The sequence below is a fragment of the Uloborus diversus genome, chromosome 10 (assembly GCF_026930045.1).
Source record: "Uloborus diversus isolate 005 chromosome 10, Udiv.v.3.1, whole genome shotgun sequence".
Classification (NCBI taxonomy): Eukaryota; Metazoa; Arthropoda; class Arachnida; order Araneae; family Uloboridae; genus Uloborus; species Uloborus diversus.
The window spans coordinates 54,197,098-54,219,327 of NC_072740.1; the positions used below are offsets into that span (position 1 = coordinate 54,197,098).

At 32.5% G+C, this 22,230-nt stretch overlaps 1 protein-coding gene across 1 annotated transcript in view; it reads right to left on the bottom strand.

Annotated features, from left to right (window-relative positions):
- LOC129231744 (ankyrin repeat domain-containing protein 50-like) overlaps positions 1–3,897 on the bottom strand; it is a 115,628-nt gene extending 111,731 nt beyond the window's left edge. Inside the window, exon 1 of the mRNA XM_054866104.1 lies at positions 2,217–3,897. Within this exon, the coding sequence (XP_054722079.1) occupies positions 2,217–3,855 (1,639 nt within the window). The 5' untranslated portion in view covers positions 3,856–3,897. The remainder of the gene's footprint in view (positions 1–2,216) is intronic.
- Positions 3,898–22,230: the final 18,333 nt, after the last annotated feature.

A 22,230-nucleotide genomic window follows, 5' to 3' on the forward strand; every position in this document is an offset into this window, starting at 1 on the left:
GGGTAGAGGGGGGAGTGAAAGATGGAGAATCTCAAACAGAAATCTGATGATTGAAGATGATGCTTATAAGAAGACACTATTTAATACCAATATCCTTTTCAGATTTGAAAGAATCTTAAATGGCGTTATCGATTGGAAGATCATAAAAGACTTGTCATTTTTTCACAAGAGATGGCAAGCAGTATATCACTAACTCTCGACTAGTCCATGAAATACAAGTGGGTAAAAGTTTATTTTGAAGGAAAATAGTTCAAATAAACGCTCCGTTTGTCGTCAGATAGCCGTAATACATCAAACTTGACATGTCGTTAACATCACTTTAAATGATTGCCTCGTCTTCAACAGATGTTTCAAAGAATAAATATTGAACGCCCCAATGGAAATGTGTTTGAAAATGTTTAACAGAAAAACAATAAGTGCTTGCAAATCTTTTATTCTACAGTGATTCTAAATTGAGTCGAGTGAGGATTCTTCTGCTGATGGCACGTTTCAAAGATTTTTTTTTCTTTTTTTTTACTTTAAAGGAGAAAATCTTTCGGAATCCTTTTAGTGCAGCAAGTCCTTACGTTTGTTGTGTTTCTAAATATGCGTCGAATTCGTTTATCACAAACAACAAAAAACTACCCCCCCCCCATACTAAAGCGAGAATTAAGCTGTCTCTTTTATTGAAAATTCGTCTCGGCTAAAATAATATAATTTATAATATTACATTTTACGCATTAGGTTAAAAGTACCTGCATTTTTCCTCTTTTACACAGGTAAATATTGCATATGCATAATATGTATAATTCAGCATATGAAGGGCTCAGTGCAAGAATGTGATGTGCCACATGATGTAAATTTTTCAGTCGGCCAATTTCAAGTTCTAAAAATATTTGTAGAATTTTTTCGCATTTCTCTAAATGACATAATCCATTGTCATATTGATTTCAATTTTAGTTATAAGAAACAAAAATTTGATCGAAAAGTCACTCCTTGTGGTTTGTCGCATTTCTGTCCTGAGCCCTTCATATTTTAAGTGTCTTTAATGTTCATGCATAATTTAGGTCTTTGAATTAGTTACAGGCATTTATGAATCAAAAATTGTTTACAATGAGACATAAAAACTATCAAATCTGTCAAGAGTAAGAAGAAATTTCACGCCTTAATTCCACCTGTGCTTACCTCACACGTCATCCGAGTCCGAGTCCAACTCGTAAAATCTCATTCACCAGTGAAAAGTTACAGGTACTTTGATAACATATTTTTCGACTTAATCCCTTTTACAGAAAAACTCAGAGTGAAATGGCTGATCTAAGCATCATTTCACGTTGAACAACCTAATTTTTTAATTAAAAAAATCAGAATAATAAAAGAAGAAATAAAAATTAAAAACTAGGGGATAAAAATCCTTACTTGCAACTCGAATAACCAAAACAAGAAATTAATCTAAAGCTTGATAGAAATTTTTCATGTTCAGTTTAGAGTGTTTAAAAAGATATGAGATGTACTAAAACTGTATACAGAGAGATAGACGAGAGATAGAGAGAGATATTTCTTTTAAATCAAGAACTCTGAAACTAATTAGTGACTAAATGAAATAAAAATTCAATTATAAATTAAATTTCAAGATATTGAGTTTCTTTACATTTGGAAACACGCACAATGGATGTTAATAATACGTTGTTCATCAGAAGAAAATTACAAAATTGATGTTTGAAAAACGGAATTTTTTTTAACTGTAAAATATTACGTTAAAGATCAATTTGCTTGGAATTATGATGGCAAAAGAAAAAAAAATATACGCAAAACTAAAAACTATTCGCAATGGACTTTTTTTGTATTATGAAAGAACTAATAGTTAAAGGCATTTTTTTTAGCCGCCCGGGATTTATTGGAACTTGCAGATAGAGTTCCTTATTTTTTCAGAGATGTAAGCTTCATTATGTTTTTTGCTTAATCTTCCTAATTTTGTTGGAAAAACTTGTAACAGAAATTTTAGAGTACGTTAGTTTTTCTAATAAGTATATGATTTTATTAGGTGCGACGACTATGACATTTGCTTTTGAGTGCACATCCTTTAATATTAATTAATATACGTGAATAAGTTATGCATTTATGCTTCATTTGCAATGCTAAACGTTCGTTCACATGAATGCTTGCAAAATTTGGCACAAAAACGAATAATATACTTAAATTATAAAAATAAGTCATGCATTACAACAGAAGTGACTTACCCAGATTGATAGGAGACTGGCCATTTTTATCCACAACATCCAACTCGGCTCCTTTCTCTATAAGCCTTGAGACTAGGTTGTCTATTCCTTCATGGCATGCACTATGTAGCAATGTTCTTTGATTACTATCAATTTGATTGATGTCCCCTCCCACAGACATCAAAGCCTCGAGAGGATCATCAGGCACCTTAGGACTGTTGTCTTTCACAGTATCTCCTGTTGGCAACTTGGCACCAGCATTGACTAGAAGTTTGACAGTTTGAAGATCTTTGGGCATAGTGGTTTTGGTTAGACAGTCTTCGAGAGACAAATTGCAATGCATAAGCCATAATGTTATGTGATGAGATTGTAAGGATGCAGTAAGCGGTATTTTACTTAAATGCAAAGCAAAATCAATTATTTCTTCTTGAGTAAGATTGGGGGATATAACTGTATATCTCATTGCTATCATACCGTGGCCATCTTTAGCATTACAAAGGTACTTTTGAGTACAGTGTTTTACATCAAGAAGCCACTCTGCAAAGCTATGATGAAACAATATTTTAGTTCCTCCCTTGCCCTCAATAAGAACTTTTGATAAAAGCCCAAAGCGTTTTTGATACTCTTCCCACGACAAGTTCGTGTTTCGTGTCCAAACGCACTGGTATAATACTTCTTCAGTTAAAGGTTTTCTAGCTGCGAGGATAACATTAAGAATAGCCTGCACTTTACTAAACTGCTTTCTTATAAATAATCTTTGACACAACCATAAATATAACCCGTTAAGCGTGCCTGGTATCTCACGAATTTCTCGCAGCATTATAAAATTCTCTGCAACACCATCTAATACTTTTTCTAAGTACATGAAACATCCATTGCTCTTAATGTGGAGTTGATTCAGCATTTCTGCTGTTTCTCTGCTCAAATGTTGTCGAAGAGCTTCTTCTTGATCCAGCCTGCACAATATATATTGTTGGACATCTCGTACAACATGCGATTTTCTCAAATCGTCGAGACTAATTTTACGAAATCCAGTAAACATCCGTGTTACACTTTTACTCTGTTTCCGTGACGAACAAATAAGAAGTAGCCATCTTGGAAACAAGTGGTGGTAATTCGACAATAGCTCAGCAATGCTTCGGCTCACCCCTCCACTTTTTTCACCGACGGCTCCAAGTATAGATTGGTCTACGGAATCCACGAGTATAAAACAAGGCTGGCTTGGTGGATCAATTTCAAGTAAAGGAAACAGAACTCCTTTCTTGAAAGCTTCATCTGGATTGCGTTCGCATTCTGCCAACTGAAGGGCAGCCTCCACTTCTGGACTTTTGATTCTATCGCTATAACCACAAATAAGAGGTGACGCGGTGAACTGGCTAATGAGGTTGTTGATGAAAGAAGCAAGCGATAAACTATTGATGTCATGAGCTTGGCAGAAATGGTAGGCCAACAAACGTTTGCTTAATAGACTTTGTTTCCCTTGAATATTTGTCGGCCACACTAGTTCGCAACACAAGGCAGTCTTGCCAGAGCCTGGACCTCCTGTCACAAGAGTGCCACAGGTTTTGGATGAAGATCGACTCTCCAAACAATGATTGATTTTGGCAAAAGCCCATTCTCTGCAGAAGAATCTCTTCCCGTGAAGCAAACTTTGGCTCATGATTGCTTCCTACTTCTATGTCTCATACAGGCACTGGACATGGTTGGTTGTCAACGCTTCCTTCCCTTCAACTCTACCTCCTTGGGCTGATGCATTCTGAAAGAAAATAAATTCATATAAAAATATAAAATTGGCAATGGGTGAAAATAAGCGAAAATATGTCCATTATGTCCATCTTCAATTTACTAATACTCCAGGAAATAGATGCAATTTAAATTATTTTGCATTTTCACTAGGCTGAAAAACAAACCCAGTTGCATATCAATGATTATCCATACTTCCATCATAAATCCCGATACATTGTTGGATTGAATTCTACATATATTTTACGTTTAAATTGCTCTCAAATTTAGTATTTTGAGAAGTTTTTAAAGCTTGTACTATTTGATTTGGCACAAAGTTTGGTGGAGTTTCCTGTGGTAGCAAAAACTCTTTCGCCACATTTTTTATTACTTCAAAGTTCTGTTACAAGCTTCTTATTCACTATGAATAAACAAACATGTGATTTTTCAGTATTTCTACTGAATTCAGTACTTTTTGAAAGAGCAAAATAATGTACGTAGAAAAAAGAAGGGGCATTGGAAGTTAAATTCAACATGTTCCAGTTGATTTCATGCATCCAATTAAAATAGTCTGTTATATAGATACAAAAATACACGGGATAGCTTTCAGTTGTAATAAAATATACTAAATGTTGTGTTAGTTCACACAGCCTAGCAATTTCAGTATTTTTCATCCTATTTGGGTCACATGTATGAATATGCTTTTATGGTCATTCAACACTAGCCCGTGGAATAACCAAACACGTTAAAAAATATGTTGGCAATTACATATTAGTATTTGTAATTGAAATTACTTCGCAAAGAAGTATTGAATTTTTAAATGTGATACATTATTATGTTATTCGTTCTTAGTATACTTCCATTACATAAAATTAAAACGTGTAAACTCGAAGGTGGTATCTAAACATTTTAAACTGGAAAAAAAATAGAGACAAATCTTTACCAAGATTTTCATATTGCTCTTGCTTTCAAATTTATCATTTCCAAAAATGTTTTTTTACTTTTCAGTTAAAAAGACGGATAATATTTCGTGCGCTTGTAAAATATACTATTTTTTCATGAAGGGTGTGGAACTTGGATAGTTTTAGAGATTGTAAATATTTTGAGCACAAATGGTTAACTTAAAAATGCTGTGCCGAAAGATTATGAACGTAGTTAATTCAAAAATATCAATTTTTGCTAAGATGTGCAAATATGTTTTCGTTTGCCATTCTGAATGAAAAAAAAATGAATAAATATATAAACATGCAAATAAAATATTTTATCAAAAAATTTCAGAAAAGTAAAACTTTTTTTTTTGCAATGTTCTTGAATACGTCCTGGAAATTTTAATTGACAACGGAAATCTCAGTGAAATTTTTACTCTCAGAAGAATGAAACCGTATCTGAACTGCGGGAAAAGCAGTGTTACAAAGCACAACTTTGGAAAATAAATTTCAGAACAACAAGCATAAAGATTCGAACTTCTGAATGTGAGCCTCCCGAGTGAAGATAGCAGCTGCAAGTAGCAACGTATTTAAAACAATTTGCTTTTATAATATACTATTTACAGGGAAGTTTATGGGAAATATATTAAAGGGACTGTTGTGGTGCAAAATCACTTTAACATGGCATTTGGCAAACCTGTCTTTTGGTTATAACGTTGTTTTGTCATTCACTTAATTTTCACAAATAAACAAAAATTTTAATTTTCTCAGTGTCTGAAATTTTCCATATTTCTTATATAGTCAGTAAACCTCTGACTATTAAATTGTACTCCTCGGAAATTAAGTTTTTTAAACTTCTCATACCATTTTTAATAAAACTGAAGAAAAGCAGAAAATGACGGCAACTTTTTTTTAAAAATCAATATGTTGCTTTTATTTGTATTATTTAGGTAAAGCCATAGAGCTGCATTGCACTATTTCCCCTTAGTTCAAATTATACCTTCTTCATATGTACATGCTACAAGAAAATGTCTAAAACTGGGTTCATAGAAGCAATAAAAACTAAACAGTTTTGATTGTTTTATGAACTCAGTCACTTGAAAACATACATATGTAGAAAAATTCAACAACAGCAAAAATTTCTACATCAAGCTCCGACTACGAAACAATACGACTACGAAAAACGCTTCAGCTCAAGTATCGGACTTATTGACCTTTTCTCGGGAACAATCTCATTTTTCAACTCATTTCACGAAGAGAAAAGATCCTCTGGTCGAAGACTTCTGGCTTCAAGAGGTTCATATAACTTGATTAAACTACAAGCTTACTCGAGACCACAATTTTCCTTCCAATAAATGGCAACGTTCAGGGTACTTCACTGTCCTTGATGTCTTCCAATGACAACGTTGATGGCCAAAGGGTACAATAACGGCGAAGTCAATGTGTTTTCTTTTCTCTTCGTGATAATGTGGTTTAGAGCTATATTAAAATTCTTTGCTGGTGTCCACTTACAAAATTCACAGGAAAGTCCGTAATTTTAATCTGTGGACGCATCATTTGATGAAGATTTTCATTTATAAACAAAACCTTTGAAAGTTTATAATATCCGGATTGACAAACTTTTGTTTCTGGTCATCGGACATTTTGATATAAAAGCAAGAATTGATATGAATACTAGATTACTCATGAAAACAACTCATGCTTAAAAGTATATTTCTTTGAATTTGTTTGGAAGTTGTAATCAAAAATACCTGAGTTATGTGTCTTCTATTCGAATAATGATAGCCCTAAATTTCCATCTTAATGATATGAAATGACAATCTAGTTTTATTTAATCCGCTAAGTAACATTTTAAGACGAAATAAATTGTGTTATAAAGAAAGCTAGTCTAAGAAACAAACTTACCAACATCAATAAACTATACATTTCTTACAACATTTAGATATTAATTTCTGTCTCTAAGGGAAAAAAACATATTTTCATAGCTTAAGTAGTCAGAAATTAATAAGTAAACGATTAATAATCTTCCAAAACTCGAAGCATATTTTACAGACGGGATCTATAACAAATTTTTGTCCAATAATCATGAACGACTTCCTTTTAGATTAAACTTTTGTTTCGTAAACTACGTTCATTAAATAATAAAGTGAATAGACGAAAACCCCTACAGTGTAAGCTGAACATCAGGCATTTTGTCGTTCACTTTTTTTTTTTTTTTGAGCAATCACGATTGCTTATTGTTCTCATTTGACTGTTTTTGACGTTCCTATCATTTTATTTTCCCACCGCCACCCTCTGCAGCACCACCGTCGACCGGGTCCTCACGATGCTGCACCTATAGCGAAAGCCGTCTCCAGGTTGCACCCATGTCCTACACACACGCGCATACATACACAAGTACACACACACACGAACACACACACACACACAAACACATACACACGCATACATACAAACACCAACACATACACACACAAAAAAACATACACACATAAACACAACTACCCACACACTCATGCCTGCACACAGACACAAACACACACATACACACACATACACATGCCCCCCCCCACACACATATTCATACACACAACTACCCACACACTTATGCCAGCACACAAACACAAACACACATGCCTGCACACACATACACATACCCCCTACACACAAACACACATACCCCCACACACAAACACACATGCCTACATACACACACTCGTGATTGCGAAAAACATGATTTGAATTCAAATGTCAAAATTAAATTTTTTTTTTTATTTTTTTTTATGTTTATTGTATCAGGCAATTGAAATTAAATAAATGAATCTGCCAAAACACGAAACGTATTTCATTGATGGGATTTCACTCTTAATTTCTGTGTAACAAAAAAGCACAAATAATGAACAAAGAACTTCCATATTAAGAGGAAAGTTTTTATGATCAATTATGATAAGAATTAGTGAAGTGAGTAGATGAAGATTCTGATGATTTCATAAAATTCAATATTTTAAAATGCACTGCTATTATATTGTAGCTGACTTTTTAAGATGCCCGTTTGACTTCATTCGGAAAATCAGAACGTATTGCACTCAGAGTAACATAATTTTTGACAACAAGGGTTCCAATTTTTTGAGAAGATCATACGAGCTGGAATTGAAACATAATTGTGTATATTGTTTCTGTATATTTTTTGGAAAAATGTAAAATGAAATTCATTGTTTCTCGGGAAAAAAAAACAATGTAAAACAGTTAAATTTTCTTTTAAATCTATTGAATTTCAAATAGTACAATAAACATTTTTAAGCGTTATGTCAAAATATATATATATATATATATATATATATATATATATATATATATATATATATATATATATATATATATATATATATTAATGTTCAAAACTTTTGCCCGTGAAGACAGTTTCTTCTATCTCTATCAATGCTTCAGGGGAAAAAAATAGAACAGTTTTATCATTTGCCAACTGAACTTCCATCTATTCGTTGAAGCATTATTCGGGAAGTTTGAGAATTATCTAATTATCCGGTTTTTGTAAATATTCTGATAGCTTAAAATATCTCTGTAAAGTCATTGTCTGTGTATTGACAATATCAAGAAGAAAAAAAACTGACGATACATAACTTGGGAAACAAGCTAGCACATAAAAAGCGAAATTAATTTCTTAGAGTACTGAGTAATTTGGTTTGCAACACATTTCCAGAACTCAGAACCTTCACATATGGATCACAATCACAGTGGGGGGGGGGGTGGAAGAAGAGGAAATACCCATTATTTCCTTCTAGAAAGCGTACAGTTGCATTGCCAACTTGTGCATTCATTGAACACAGCAAAAAGAGGTCTTATGCTTATTTTAAATTTCTGTAGGAACTATAGGGACAAGGTTGGATTATTCGTGTTTTCAAATTTTCCGCATAAATCAAAATATTAGCTAACAAGGACGATCAAAAGTACAATTTAATTTTAATCAAGTAATCTACAGTGTTTTGTGCGTGGGAGGAAGTCAACACACAATGTTAAACTGAAGATTATCATTTTACAATTAAATTTACTCACAAATGACTTTAAGTCACTTTAAAAGACTCAAAAGAGTTCGAGATGCCACCAGACACTTAACATCAGTCACAATAATTGACTAATCTAATTTACCAATTAAAATCTAAAGTGCCATGTGGATAGAAAGAAATCACAAACGATGTCCTACTGAAGATTACTATTTACAAATTGCAAAACTCAGCGGGGTTAAACATACCCACAAAAAATGATCTTCCGCCCTAAGTCATTGGTACTTTGGATCAATTCCAAACTGAAAACTTTCATTAACGAAACGCAACGGGTGAAAAATAAAATTATAAAGCAACATGCAAGGCTACATGGGTCCTTCCGAAACAAAATATAAAGAGTTGCGATTGAAACGACAGCTGCATTGAAAATGCCATTCCCCCAGAGCATAGGATACTACAGACAAGCACGCTACAGAGTGTGTGACTCACTCTGTAAAAAAGCAAGGGGGTAGCAAATGAATCAACACGCGTAATACAGCTGGATGATATCAAACTGTTTAAAGGAGTTGCGATTACACACCGTGCAGACGGATTCACCCATGGGTTGTTTTTTATTACAAATGTTGGCACAAGTTATGACAGGAGCAAAATTGTCAAGATCTAAAATCTGATTTAAAGTGTCGTACATAGAAAAAAAAAAAAAAAAAAGAAAAAGGAAAAAAAAAAAAGAAAAAAAAAAGAAAAAAGAAAAATAAAGAAAGAAAAAGAAAACCATGAAATCGAACAATGTACGGAGCTTAATGTCAAAAATATATTGAACACTGGCTATTGGTGTTATTTCTTGTCTGATGAACAAGAAAAATAGAAAAACATGGACAGTTAATATTGTCTGGCACAAAACATTTGACGAACTGTGCACAAAGCAAAAATTATCTAGAAAATGACGGAAACAACTATTTGCCGCATTTTTACAAAAAATCAGACAATTTGTAAAAAGCCAATTGTCTAGAAAATGCCGACAATCATAACTTTCTGTTATAAGCTAAACACTTATGCACTGATGAAGCGGTCTTATCGTAGACATTTTCTAGACAATTTGTGCTTTATTCACTCTGCTTTTTCACTTTAATCAAATTTTAGCACAAAGCACTTTAATTAATTTATTGCTATTTTGATTCTCTCTCTCTTCCGCTCTCGAATCTTCTCTTAAAACGTTTATCTACGAAGAGCTTCAAAGGCATTGCCGCAATTAGGATTTTACCAAAATATTATTGATTTGTCCTTTTTGAATCTTAAACAACTTAAACATTTTCCGCCCTAATTTAATAATGGTGCATTTCAGTTGTTGTAGTAATGAATATAGCTCTTGAAAATGAATTGCAGTTCAAGCTGAGCCTATTGTTACGACCCGAAACAATAGCTGAGCATACTTTGTTTACGGAGAAAATATTTCAGCAAGAGCGATCAATATGTTCCTTTGCTTAAAACATTTCTTCCAACAATGGGTATCAATAAACCGAATTTAGTTACTCCTATCAAATAAAAATCTTGAACAACGTCCAGAACCGCTCAATGAACCTACAATCTGGTATTTCACACACATTCTTTATTAAGGGTTTTACGTGCTATCGAAGAATAAAGATGTCATTCAAATGCGATAAAATAGCTAGCAAAAGAAAGATATAAAAAGAAAGACAACTAAATCACTTCAGTTTTCATATAAAAGGGTTTATAGGGAAAGAAAGGAAAACGCTCTAAAAAAGGACTTTGGCAACTATCTCTCTATAAATAGAAAAGTGCAGGTGTAGAAATTAATAAACACAAATATTTAAAAAAGTAAGTAAACAACTCCACGGGTAACTGACTGACGTTTCTGACACAAAACACATTGCATTTTGTAATAGTAAACGCAAAATATACATTGTAAAAACAATATTTTCCCGTGGAATACTGTATTTTTCAGGATGGATTCTATGGTATAATTAAATTCTCAAAATACATTTTAGACAAAAAATTGTTAACAACATAACTGACTGACATACTTCTTTTTAAAATGTCAGTCAGTTACCATGCTGTTAATAAATATTTAAAAACCACCTAAACTGTATTTTGGGAATCCAATTATACCATTTAATTCAGCTTAAAAAATACAATATTCCAGGACAAAGGATTGTTTGCGCATCATATATTTTGCGTTGAATGTCACAAAATACGTATTGTTTTGCTTCAAACGTATCAATCAATTACCCGTGGAATTGCCCATGTAGAATATCAAAATCAATATAATGCAAAAAATTTATAAACATAATAAATTTAGATAACTTGTAAAATATATGATATACTACCAAAGTAAATGTTGTTAGAAGCAGGGCTGCGGAGTCGGAGGGAAAGTGAACGACTGCAGAAATTTTAGAACCTTCGATTCCGACTCCTTTACCCTAAAATCTGTCCAACTCCAACTTTGCAAGCACTGGCATAGTTACAGACTTTGAGGGAAAACGACCGACTCTGACTCCTGAAACTTTAAACCTTCCGCTCCCGAATCCCGACTTCTTTACCTCAAAATCCGCCCGACTTCGACTCCGCAGCCCTGACTAGAAGCCTCAGATGTAGGATATATTTATAGCACGGATACTAAAAAATTAAAATTTGTGGTTTCAACCAAGAGAACAATTCTTTAAGTATGTATCAGATTAATGAGAGCAAAGAGTTGAATATAATAACAAGCACAAATGTTAAAAACCGAAGGCAGAATGTCTATAGAGATTACAAAATATATTTGTTTATAATTAAGTTAAATAACCTGAAAAAAAAGTGATATGCTAACTGAAATGGTGCTAGAAGCCCCAAGTGAGGAATATATTTAAAATGCGAATTTAAGAAATCAAATTTTATTTTTGAAACAAAGAGAGCTGTTCGTTAAGTCCACACCAGATTCGGGAAAATTTCTAGTATAAAAACTGCAACCATAGGTTATGGGGATTAAAAGCCGATTCTTTATGAGTTCATAGAAATAGAGTATTTTATCTTTTCAACACATTCATTTCAACGCATTGAATACTATACAAGCCTTTAGTAATATAGAAACTAGTGATGCACCGATTAATTGGCAGTAATATGTAATCGGTCATAATCGACCGCTTTGCCGATTAATCGTCGGGGAAAATATTTAAAAGAACTTTTTGATATTATTTAAAACTTAAGTTTTAATTGAACAAGAAAGTCAAGATAAATAAATTTATTAAGAACAAATGAATGTACTTTTCTGCAACATAAGTATAACACGTATCATGAAAGTATACTGCCTAAATCAATACAAAAATTGAGTAAAACTGAAAGAAATATTGAATTAAATCCTCACCTGACGTTTACGTAGCACTATAACGAAGAATTTAATCTATTTCTTGCTGGCTCATATATATTTCCTTCTAAATAATCTTTCATTATATTTCATTATTTCACTTATCATTTGATATTTAAAAATTTCATGCACAGGATTTAAGACGCTTTTAAATTGATCGATGTTATTGTCATTGTTTAATGTCAATTTCGTAAATTTGATTTTTCGGTTTTAAATAAATAAGCTAATTTTAAATGTTGCAACATTTTTCGTAAGTCAATACCTTTCTCTACGCACTACCTTTAGCTTAGATTACCTTATTGTTTGCATACGCAAAGAAGTCTTAGATTAAGTGGTTACTAATAACAAGAAATGCAGCTAGAAGTTAAACGCGTCTGCTGAATACAGGCAACTAACTAAATATTTGAATTTTCACACCTAGTAAACATAACGCAGTTCTATTAACAATAATAAGAAAATTTGCGCACAGAAATTGGATAAAATATTGAAAGATTAGTTTTAAAAAGGAAAAAAAAAAACGATGAAATTGTGATATAATAAAGCATCATGGTCATTAATCGGCATTGCCGATTAATCGGTAATCGGCAAATTTGTTTATCGGCGCATCTCTACTAGAGACGTCAGCTAGTTTTGATTTTTAGAATTTCTTTCAATATGTTTCTTTCCCACAAAATTGATTATTGGAGCAAATGTAATCTTTTAACCTTTTCAGGACTTTTTATGAGACTATGTCTCCAAATTTCAAACTTATATTGTAAATTATCAAATACAAACAAGTTATATGTATTTTTTTCCTGTAATTAAGACATTAGAACTTTAACATTATCAAACACACACACACACACACACACATATATATATATATATTATTATTTTAAATGTGATATATTTTTTGGATGCACTGTAAACATCGATTTCTTACCGATAAGCTTTGACCTTCAAAGAGTTGTCTAGCATATACGAGGCGTGTTTTTAAAGTAAGTTCCGTTTTTATATAAAAAAAGAACGAGTACAGATAGAGCTAAGTAATTTAGTGCACAAAAATCTACCACCCTTACGCTATTTTTCGACATTGCTCCCGTGATTTTCCAAGCATTTGTCATAGCGTGGTGCAGGTTTTTGTATACCTATTCGTAAAAAGTTACCGCCCGTTTAGTCAACCATGAGGACTCTTACAGGGCTTTGGCTGGGGCGTTTTTGAACATCCTCTGGTCTGCCCTCACCTCGCTCGCAACATCTTTCATTTGTTTCGGCATCTAAAGTCTTTCGTAGGTGGTCTGTGGCACAACAGCAATAATGAGCTCAGAGAACATGTTATCCCATGGCTGACTACACAGGCGGCAATCTTCTATGAATAGGTATACAAAAACCTGTACCTCGCTATGACAAATGCTTGGAAAATCACGGGAGCAATGTCAAAAAATAGCGTAAGGATGGTAGATTTTTGTGCAATTAATTTCTTTGCTCTGTCTGTACTTGTTCTTTTTTTATTTCAAAACGGTACTTACTTTAAAAACATGCCTCGTACTTTACTAGCCGCATAAGCTAACATTTAAAAATATTTTTTGGTTGAACAGATAGTATTTAAAAATAACTTTTATTAAAAATATGTCAAACAACTTTTTCTGCTATATGCTTTTCAAAAGAAACAATATTAGTGTTAATCTTAAAACAAAATAACAATTAAAATCGTATCAAAATAAATTGCAAATGGTAATTGCTACTTATTTGCTAGCTCTGCAAAGTACACAAGAAGTGGAATGTACTAGCTACGAAATTAATCAGTAGTCAAGAGCGCTATCACTGATGATGCACAAACACTCAGAATCTTCCTCATAATACTAGAACACTCGATGATTCATTTTTGCATTAACACTTCTCATGATGAAATCGATACATAATGACTAATTTGCGCTCGGATCCTTCTTAGAAAGTAAAGTTATTCTACTTGAGGAAAAGTATTTTCTTATCGAAAAACAACTAAGAGATAGCTTTTTATGTTTAGTAACAGTGATGTGGTAGCGTTAACGTACAAATGAGAGAAGGGGCGCCCCGATGGGAGGTTGCGTAATCACTGCGACCTCACAAAAGTTGAACTTATTCGGTAAATTTTGTCTAACGATTCAGCAAATTTCGGAATACAATTGCGATATTGCAATTTTTAAATTCTCGAATGCGTACCAGTATTTTTTAATTCGGCAGAATTTGAAGTTTCATTTGGGAAATTGAGAATTTCAGCCTTTCCAAAAATGCAAGCTCGGGTCGTTCCTGAATGTAAAGAGCAGAAATTTTGGATTGTAAGAGATTAAAATTTACTCTCAAATTCATATAGCATTCTACTCAGTTTTTCCATAATATACAGTACAGTTTAAATCCAGTTGGGATACAATGGATTTACGAATGACGCAGTACATGTTATTGAGGAATACAGGCAGCATGCACGGCCTTTAAATATTTTGAAGGCAAAAAAAAAAAAAAAATAATAAAAAAATAAAATAAAAATAGTACACATTTTTTTCTTTCCTTTACAAGTTTCCTTTTTAAGCCATCTGGTCCTTAAAAAGTTAACTTATTTTCTGGGAAGTTGATCACTATTATGATCTTTACTATTCTTGTATATTTCATTTCTCCAAAACGAATTTAATTCCTCTAAGAAATGTAAGGGAGTGTTAATACATCTCGATAAAAAATAATCTAACAATGTCTCAGGCTACGCGTAAATTTCTCATTTTTAATCATTAGCTACACAAAAGTAGAAAAAGAGCAACACACAAAATAAAATCGGTATTGGTTCCACAAACTTTGTAATTTGTGTCAAAAACGTGTGTGTGTTCGAAACACACACACGTTTTTGACACGTGTGTGTGTGTTCAAAAACGAGCACCATATAAATTTGAACGACGAATTACGACTTACGAATCATCAGTTGGACGATAAGCAGGAATATTATTTATACTTCCTCTAATTATAAAGCGACGACCAATGCCAAAATTCGCACTGAGTTTGAGATTTGTAACTTGGTATGCCTTGTAGATTTTGTATTTCATTACTTGGTATTTTTTTTATACAACAATAATTTGTAAATGTTAAATTACACTGGTCAACTATCAACTCACCTTAAAAAATAAAAGTGCCCGTCATCGGACTGGTATTCTAGAATGTGCTCTGATGCAGCGTTTCTCAACCTTTTTTGACCCGCGGATACGGCAAAACCTTTTGAAAAAATTTCGCGGACCGGATATGTTATTTTTTTAATTTATTTTATTTATTTATTTATTGTTTTCGTTTTTTATTGTTACTTAAAAAAAAGACTTTCGATTAGCGGACCGTTAACGAAAAAAAAAAAGAAAGAAAAGAAAAAGAAATCGGACCAGTGAGGTTTTTCCCTAATGAAACATATAAACAACACATCAAGACACATTAAAAACACGTGAAAAAAGTTTGTGGAGAGGTGAGGGTTTTTTTTAACAGAAAATAAAGAAAAAAATAAAAAACGAAAATTTTCTTGATGTGAAACAACTATAACAAAACAATATTCAAATGTTAAAGTAATTAGTGTATCAGTTACACATAAGTAAATAAACATTTGAAAAAAAAATCATACAAATAGAATCAATCACAAAATTCCCGTTAAAAATGTCGTCTAAGACAGAATATTATTACTATGTTTTGTGTTGTTGTTTTTATTTTCCTTTTTTTTATTAAGCATGAAACTTTTTTTTTTAACTTGAACGAGCAAAAATCTCTGAGGATCGGTCAAATCTTTCTGCAGACCGGTGCCAGACATATAAGTCCGTTTTATTTTCATCATAGTGACTAGAAATAACAGAGGCAGTTAATTTGTTTCTTGTCTATTAAAGATGAAATAATAGTCTGCTACACATGCAAATTGCTTTTACGCCAAATTTACTAAATAAATTTTGTGAGAGAATTACTTGTAAACGCCTTTTGCATTAAATGTATCGATTTCATAAAAATTTATCAGTTATTTTGTACATAATAGGTATGACTATAAAGGTGTGTCGAAACATTGTTATTTTGTATTAGTTTGTTAGGGCCAACTTAAGTAGTTTATAATAAAAGATATAAATTATTTTTCAAAAAATAAATATCTTAATCTCCTTCCCGCCATCATATGCAATGTATAGCCACAATCTAAATTTTTTTAAACCAGATATTTTTTTAAAGCAGAAAGGCCATTTTCACATCTGTTAGTCTGTTATAAAATAATTGTCCTTATATAAATATTATCGTAGGAATAATTACAAAGATCATCCTAATTTTAAAATTAATTTTAGTTCTTACCGAAGCACTTTCACTGCATATCATGATCCTTCAAAACTTGGGACGTAACATCGATAAAATTAAGCCAAAAAGTTCACAAAATCTTAATGTCGTTCATATTTTTCGAATAAAGTCATCTCTTCAAGTAGGAGACGCTGTTCGAAGAAATTTCCCCTCGCCACAAAAGACTGCAGTTCCGAAAAATAATTTTTAATAACTAGTTCTCTGAAAACAGGAAGCGTAGGATAAAATGGCGAAACGATGACGGAAGGCTTAAACTGAAGCACTTAGAACAAAAATTGAAAACGGATATTCTTCCGGAGAGGGTCGACTTTTGTTAGAGAAGAGGCACTTAAGTAATGAAAAATATTCCTTTCCAGCTGAAAGTTTTAGACATGGTGTAGAAAATCGAGAGTGTCCTTCCACTATTAAAACTTACTAGCAAGTAGATAAAAAAATGAAATTTACTATCAGTCAGAAGGACTAGAACGTAAACTTTCATTATAAGATGAAAGTTCCGACAAGATTTTTGAAGATTACAGTTATAAAAAAATATTAGCCTACTGCCCGTTTGGTATAAGTATGGTAGACTATACCAACTTTCTTTCCACACTAACGGCCATGTTCTTCAACCCGAAACTAGTTCCTTGCATACAAAAGCGAGATGCCTGCCAATCTAAGAATTCATTTTTATACAGAGGAAAGTTTTACTTCGTTATAAGTAACAACATTTGGAAGATATACAGTGCTGGCCAAATTATTAGACTAAAGAGTTTTTTTTGTTTTTTGTACACTATTTGTACTAAAATACTATTTATTTTACTGTTAAAGTACAGTACACACTGTACACTGATTACTACGTTATTTTAGCATAATTTAATGTTTGCAGGTGGCAGCACTGTCTGCTTTGTTTATCTACCTACCAGGAACATAACCTCAATCCGCTTAAACAGTCCACTAGTTCTTTCTATTAGTGTGTTCTGTTATATTTAAAGTTAGTTTTAGGTAATTAGTGAGTGTGTATATTGTGAGTATATATAATAGTGAGTATAAACAATTTTTTACCTCCTTTTTTAAAAAGTTAAGAAATGGTGTAAACCTTGTGAAAACTATGCCAAAAACACTTAAAATGCTCATCAAGAACAAAGGAATGCACACTAAATATTAGATCATTATTTCACTGTTCGTTAATGTGTTTATAATTAAGTAATCAATAACGAATTTGCTTTTAAAACAGTCTTAGTCTAATAATTTGGCCAGAACTGTAATTTGAAGGTTTCATTTGTACAATCGAAAATCGAAAGATAATTTTCATGACTGACGAATTTCAATTGTATAAAGGAAATCTTCAAATTATATCTTCCAAATGTTGTTACTTATAACGAAGTAAGACTTTCCTCTGTCTAAAAATGAATTCTTACACTGGCAGGCATCTCGCTTTTGTATGCAATGAACTAGTTTCGGGTTGAAAAACATGACCGTCGGTGTGGAAAGAAGGTTGGTATAGTCTACCCCCACTAAAAAGGATCTCAAAATTTTCTCTAGAAAGTGCCGCTTTCTTGAGAAATTCTGCAGAAATCTGAAGATATTTTTAAGATTTTGTTTTGCCTCAAAAATATCTCAAGAATTTTTTGAACCATTTTAGAGTCATTCACAGCTTGCTAAATTTGTCTCAAGAATTTCTACACAAATTTAAAAACAATTTGGCGCTAAAGTAAAATCTGAAAAAAATCTGCAGATACCATTAACATCGAACGAACAACGATTTTTGCGATTTTCTTTTTCGAAATTTTAAAGTTTTTTTTTTTTTTTTGAAAATTCATTTTATAAATGTTGTGCGAAGGTCCTTTGATGCTCAAGAATTCAGAGGGGGATTCCTCTCATTCCTATAGTTGGGGGGGGGAGTGTCGATTATCCCCCCCCCCATTGAAAAAGGTTTTTCTTATTCAAATTCAGTTCTCATCGGATCTAAAGGGATTTTGGCACGAAGGTCCTTTGATCAGGAGGCTCCATATTGGTGTTTTTGCTCCCTGTAGGGGGTCGACCCCCCATGGGGGGCCTTATAAAAATTCAGTTTACATCGGATCTTTGCTAAATTTGAACAGAGGTCGTTCAATGCTCAGAAATTTACACAAGGGGAATCTCGACTTGTGTGAGAGGGGGGGACCCTTAATGAGGGGGGGCGACCCCCCTCATTGAGATGTCTTCTTTGTACAATATCTGTTTTCATCGGATCTTTCACAAATTTGACACAGAAATCCTTTGATCAGTACGAACTCGCATAGGTGGATTTTCGCCCATATGTGGGGGGCGGGGGGGGTCGCCCCCCATGGAGTTTTTTTAATACTAATCCACAGTTTGCATCGGATCATTGCTAAATATGAAACACTAACTAAATATGCTCTTAATGCTCAGGAGTTTACATGAGGGGTTTTCACCCCTTTGCGCTGGGGGGGGGGGGATAGACCCTCCAGGGCGTTTCGCCAGAAAATCTGTGAAACAGAATGTTTACACTTTTTTTTTTTTACAATGACTGAAATTTTGAGATTCTAAAAAAAAAAGTAAGAAATCCAAAGTTATATAAATTTAAATTTTGAGTCATAAAATAGCTCTTTGGGAAATTTTACACTTTTTTTTTTTCTTTTATTAAATGTTGATGTCGAATGGAGTTTTTCGATGTTAAAGAAATTATTGTGAACATAGGTGTCCTTTAGGTTTTAAGTATTTAATCTGTGATAGTACAATACAATTTTGATGTTTTTGAAGATTGAAACTAGAAATTTGCAAATACTTATTTACTTTATCAAGTATTTATTTAAATTATTTTTTTATAACTGATATCATAATTTTGATTTTTACTTTTTGAATTAAAATTATACTAATTGAAGACATATTTCTACATTTTTATCCATAAAAACAAGATACGATTGACATAAAAGAATCAATCTATAAATGAACTTAACTTTTGATTGCGCAATAACTTTCCTGTCCTACTGCAAAATCTAGAGTCCAGCAAAATCTAAGCAATTCACGACAATGAAAATTAATACAACACTAGTTCATATTTTGATAGTTTGTCCGAAAATGCTGCATTTTTTTTCTTTTTTAATTCGTTGTAGATTTTTTAAATTTAATGATTTATGTACCACTTTATTTCATATTTTTTTTGCTCCATACTAATCAGTTTCGGGCTTGAAGTGAAGAGAACTTGCTTGCAGCTTTACCGGCGACCGGCGATTTGTTTACGTGTTTGCCTCTTCCATGCTTTCGCTCATTCAATTTTTTTTCGCTATTATTATAATTTTAAGCTTTATTTTGTCTTTAAACTGCTTTTGCTCGTATTAATTGAGCTACAGGTTTTTTTTTCTACAGGGTTTTTGTTGTCATGTGATTTCTTTACTATCGTATATCGCCAAATCGCTGGGCTTGTTAACGTGAAACACGTGCTTTAAATGCTAGTTAATTCTTTAGATATATACTTAATTTTCAGCTTCGTTATTTCGTTGTTTTTGTTTAATGCAAATTGAGTCTTTGATGTCCCTACTGTGCTTTAATTTTCATATCAATGTGAGGGGAAAAAAATCACACTTTTGTTCATGTGCAGCTTTTATTGCGTATTTTGGCAGTTGAAACATTGTTCGTTTTATTTGATATGTTCGGGTTTTTTCTTTTTACTTTTATTATGATTATTTTTATTTAATGCGTTATTTGCACGAAATTGAAACTACAGTTGACTGTGAGTAACTTAATGCATAGAAGTAACCTAAAGAAAAACGAATTTCACATAATAACACTTAAATATCAAATGTATAGTTAAAAATAAATTGAGCAATGTGCAAGTAGACAAGCATGGAAAGATAGATGCATGTTACTTGACTATATAGTGAAAAATGTAAATGAAAACTTGAATGTAAGTAAAAAATTTCTAATTAATAAGTAACTCGAAATTAAGAACAAAGTGGAGAATGAGTGAAAGCGTAGCAAGGCAGACGTAAACACCATAGCTGAAGCATTTATTATCAGGTCGGTCCCCCTTGCCAGAAACCTACTGCATACGTCTTTCATTTTTTGTCAATAAGTATAAAAAAATAGCTTAAATTAGAGACATACTGAGAACTCGGTACTTTGGCTTACTTGGACAATTTGCCGAATACTCGATACTCGGCCAAATTTTGATGAGGTACTCGGCCAATACCGAGTAGTTGTAAAAAATTTAATATTGTTCAAACCGGATTTTACAGTTAATAAAAAAGTGCAAGCATATAAAATACCGCAATCATTTACAATTCAAACTTACAAGTAAAATTCAAATTTTGAGAATAATGAAGTCTGTTATGCTTCAATGGAGTAAATCTTATATTTTAAAGCCCCAAAGTTGATAAAACTTAATTATTAAAAATGGGGACAAAAAAGGTAAGTACAGAAAATATGAAATGTTTATATTATTAAATGGATTTTTGCCATTTCCAAAATTATTTATAAGAAGTATAAAAATACCTTTTCTTAAAATAAAACAACGTCAATAGCACGAATGTGCAGGAACACTGCAAACACGTGTTTTGGCATTAAAAGGAATGTTTTTTTCAATGCATAAAATGTGAGCTTACGAATTTAAAGACATCCGACAAATATCCGATTTTTTTTACATTCATATTCTCGCATTTTATGCACTGAAAAAGATGTTCCTTGTAATACAGAAACACTTGTCTTGATGGCTCGTGGCTTAATTTGGTGGGTGGGCCCGCTGTTATCAGGGGCACCCCGATGGAAGTCATTGTGGCCTCCCAAAATATTCTTTATTTGGCAAATTTGGAGTCCATATAGCTGTTTACGCCCAGAGTATCTTCTAATTATATTTAAGTATGTGCATGCTCATTTTTTATCATTTGGTAAAGTTTGGAATTTCATTTTGTGAATTGACAACTTAACCACTCTCCTCCTAAAAGTTTTAGTTCGGGTTGCCTCTGACAATTGTATAAAGTTTTCACAAAAAAAAGGAAAACAGATAAAATGAAGAGAACTAAGGTGAGTATGCCAAATAATAGGGCAATGAAGACCAATGAGACCCCCCCCCCTCTTTTTCCCATGCAGGATAGCAAAAATTAGATTGTGACTGGGATCATGCAGCAGCACTAATTTTCACTTTAACATGCTTCGTTTATATCAAATTACGAAACTGGTAACTAATTTTTCTAGAAACACGCTGTTTACTTAATTACCAATGCGTTATTTTTATAAGAAAATTAAATTACTTTTAATTTTAATTGAGTAATAATTTAGGTTTGCTCAGTGCTAGAATACTCTAGCGTAGTAGAGGCATGAAAATAAGCCCAACACGATTAAGACTTATTACTTTAACCAAATATCTAGCTTGAAAGAAAATTGAAAAAATCACATCAATGAAGACTATTTAAGGAACAGCTTTTAATTCAAAAAAATAGTCTTAACTCTTATTATACTATCCTGACACTGAAAACCAACTGAACCTAAATTCAAACTGAAACTTAAAAAATGACAAACGCCTTTTCGAAAATAAAATCTCCATTCAGAAATTTCGAGAATGCGCTTTTAGTTCCATAAAGATAAATAAATTAAAATAGGTATCCCATGCAATGAAATGAGTGGGAACCCAAAGTATTGTAAACCTCAATACCTGATAGTAACGGCCGTTTAAGATTTAAGAAAAGGAAAAAATGGATTAAATCAAAAGAGAGAGTGAGAGA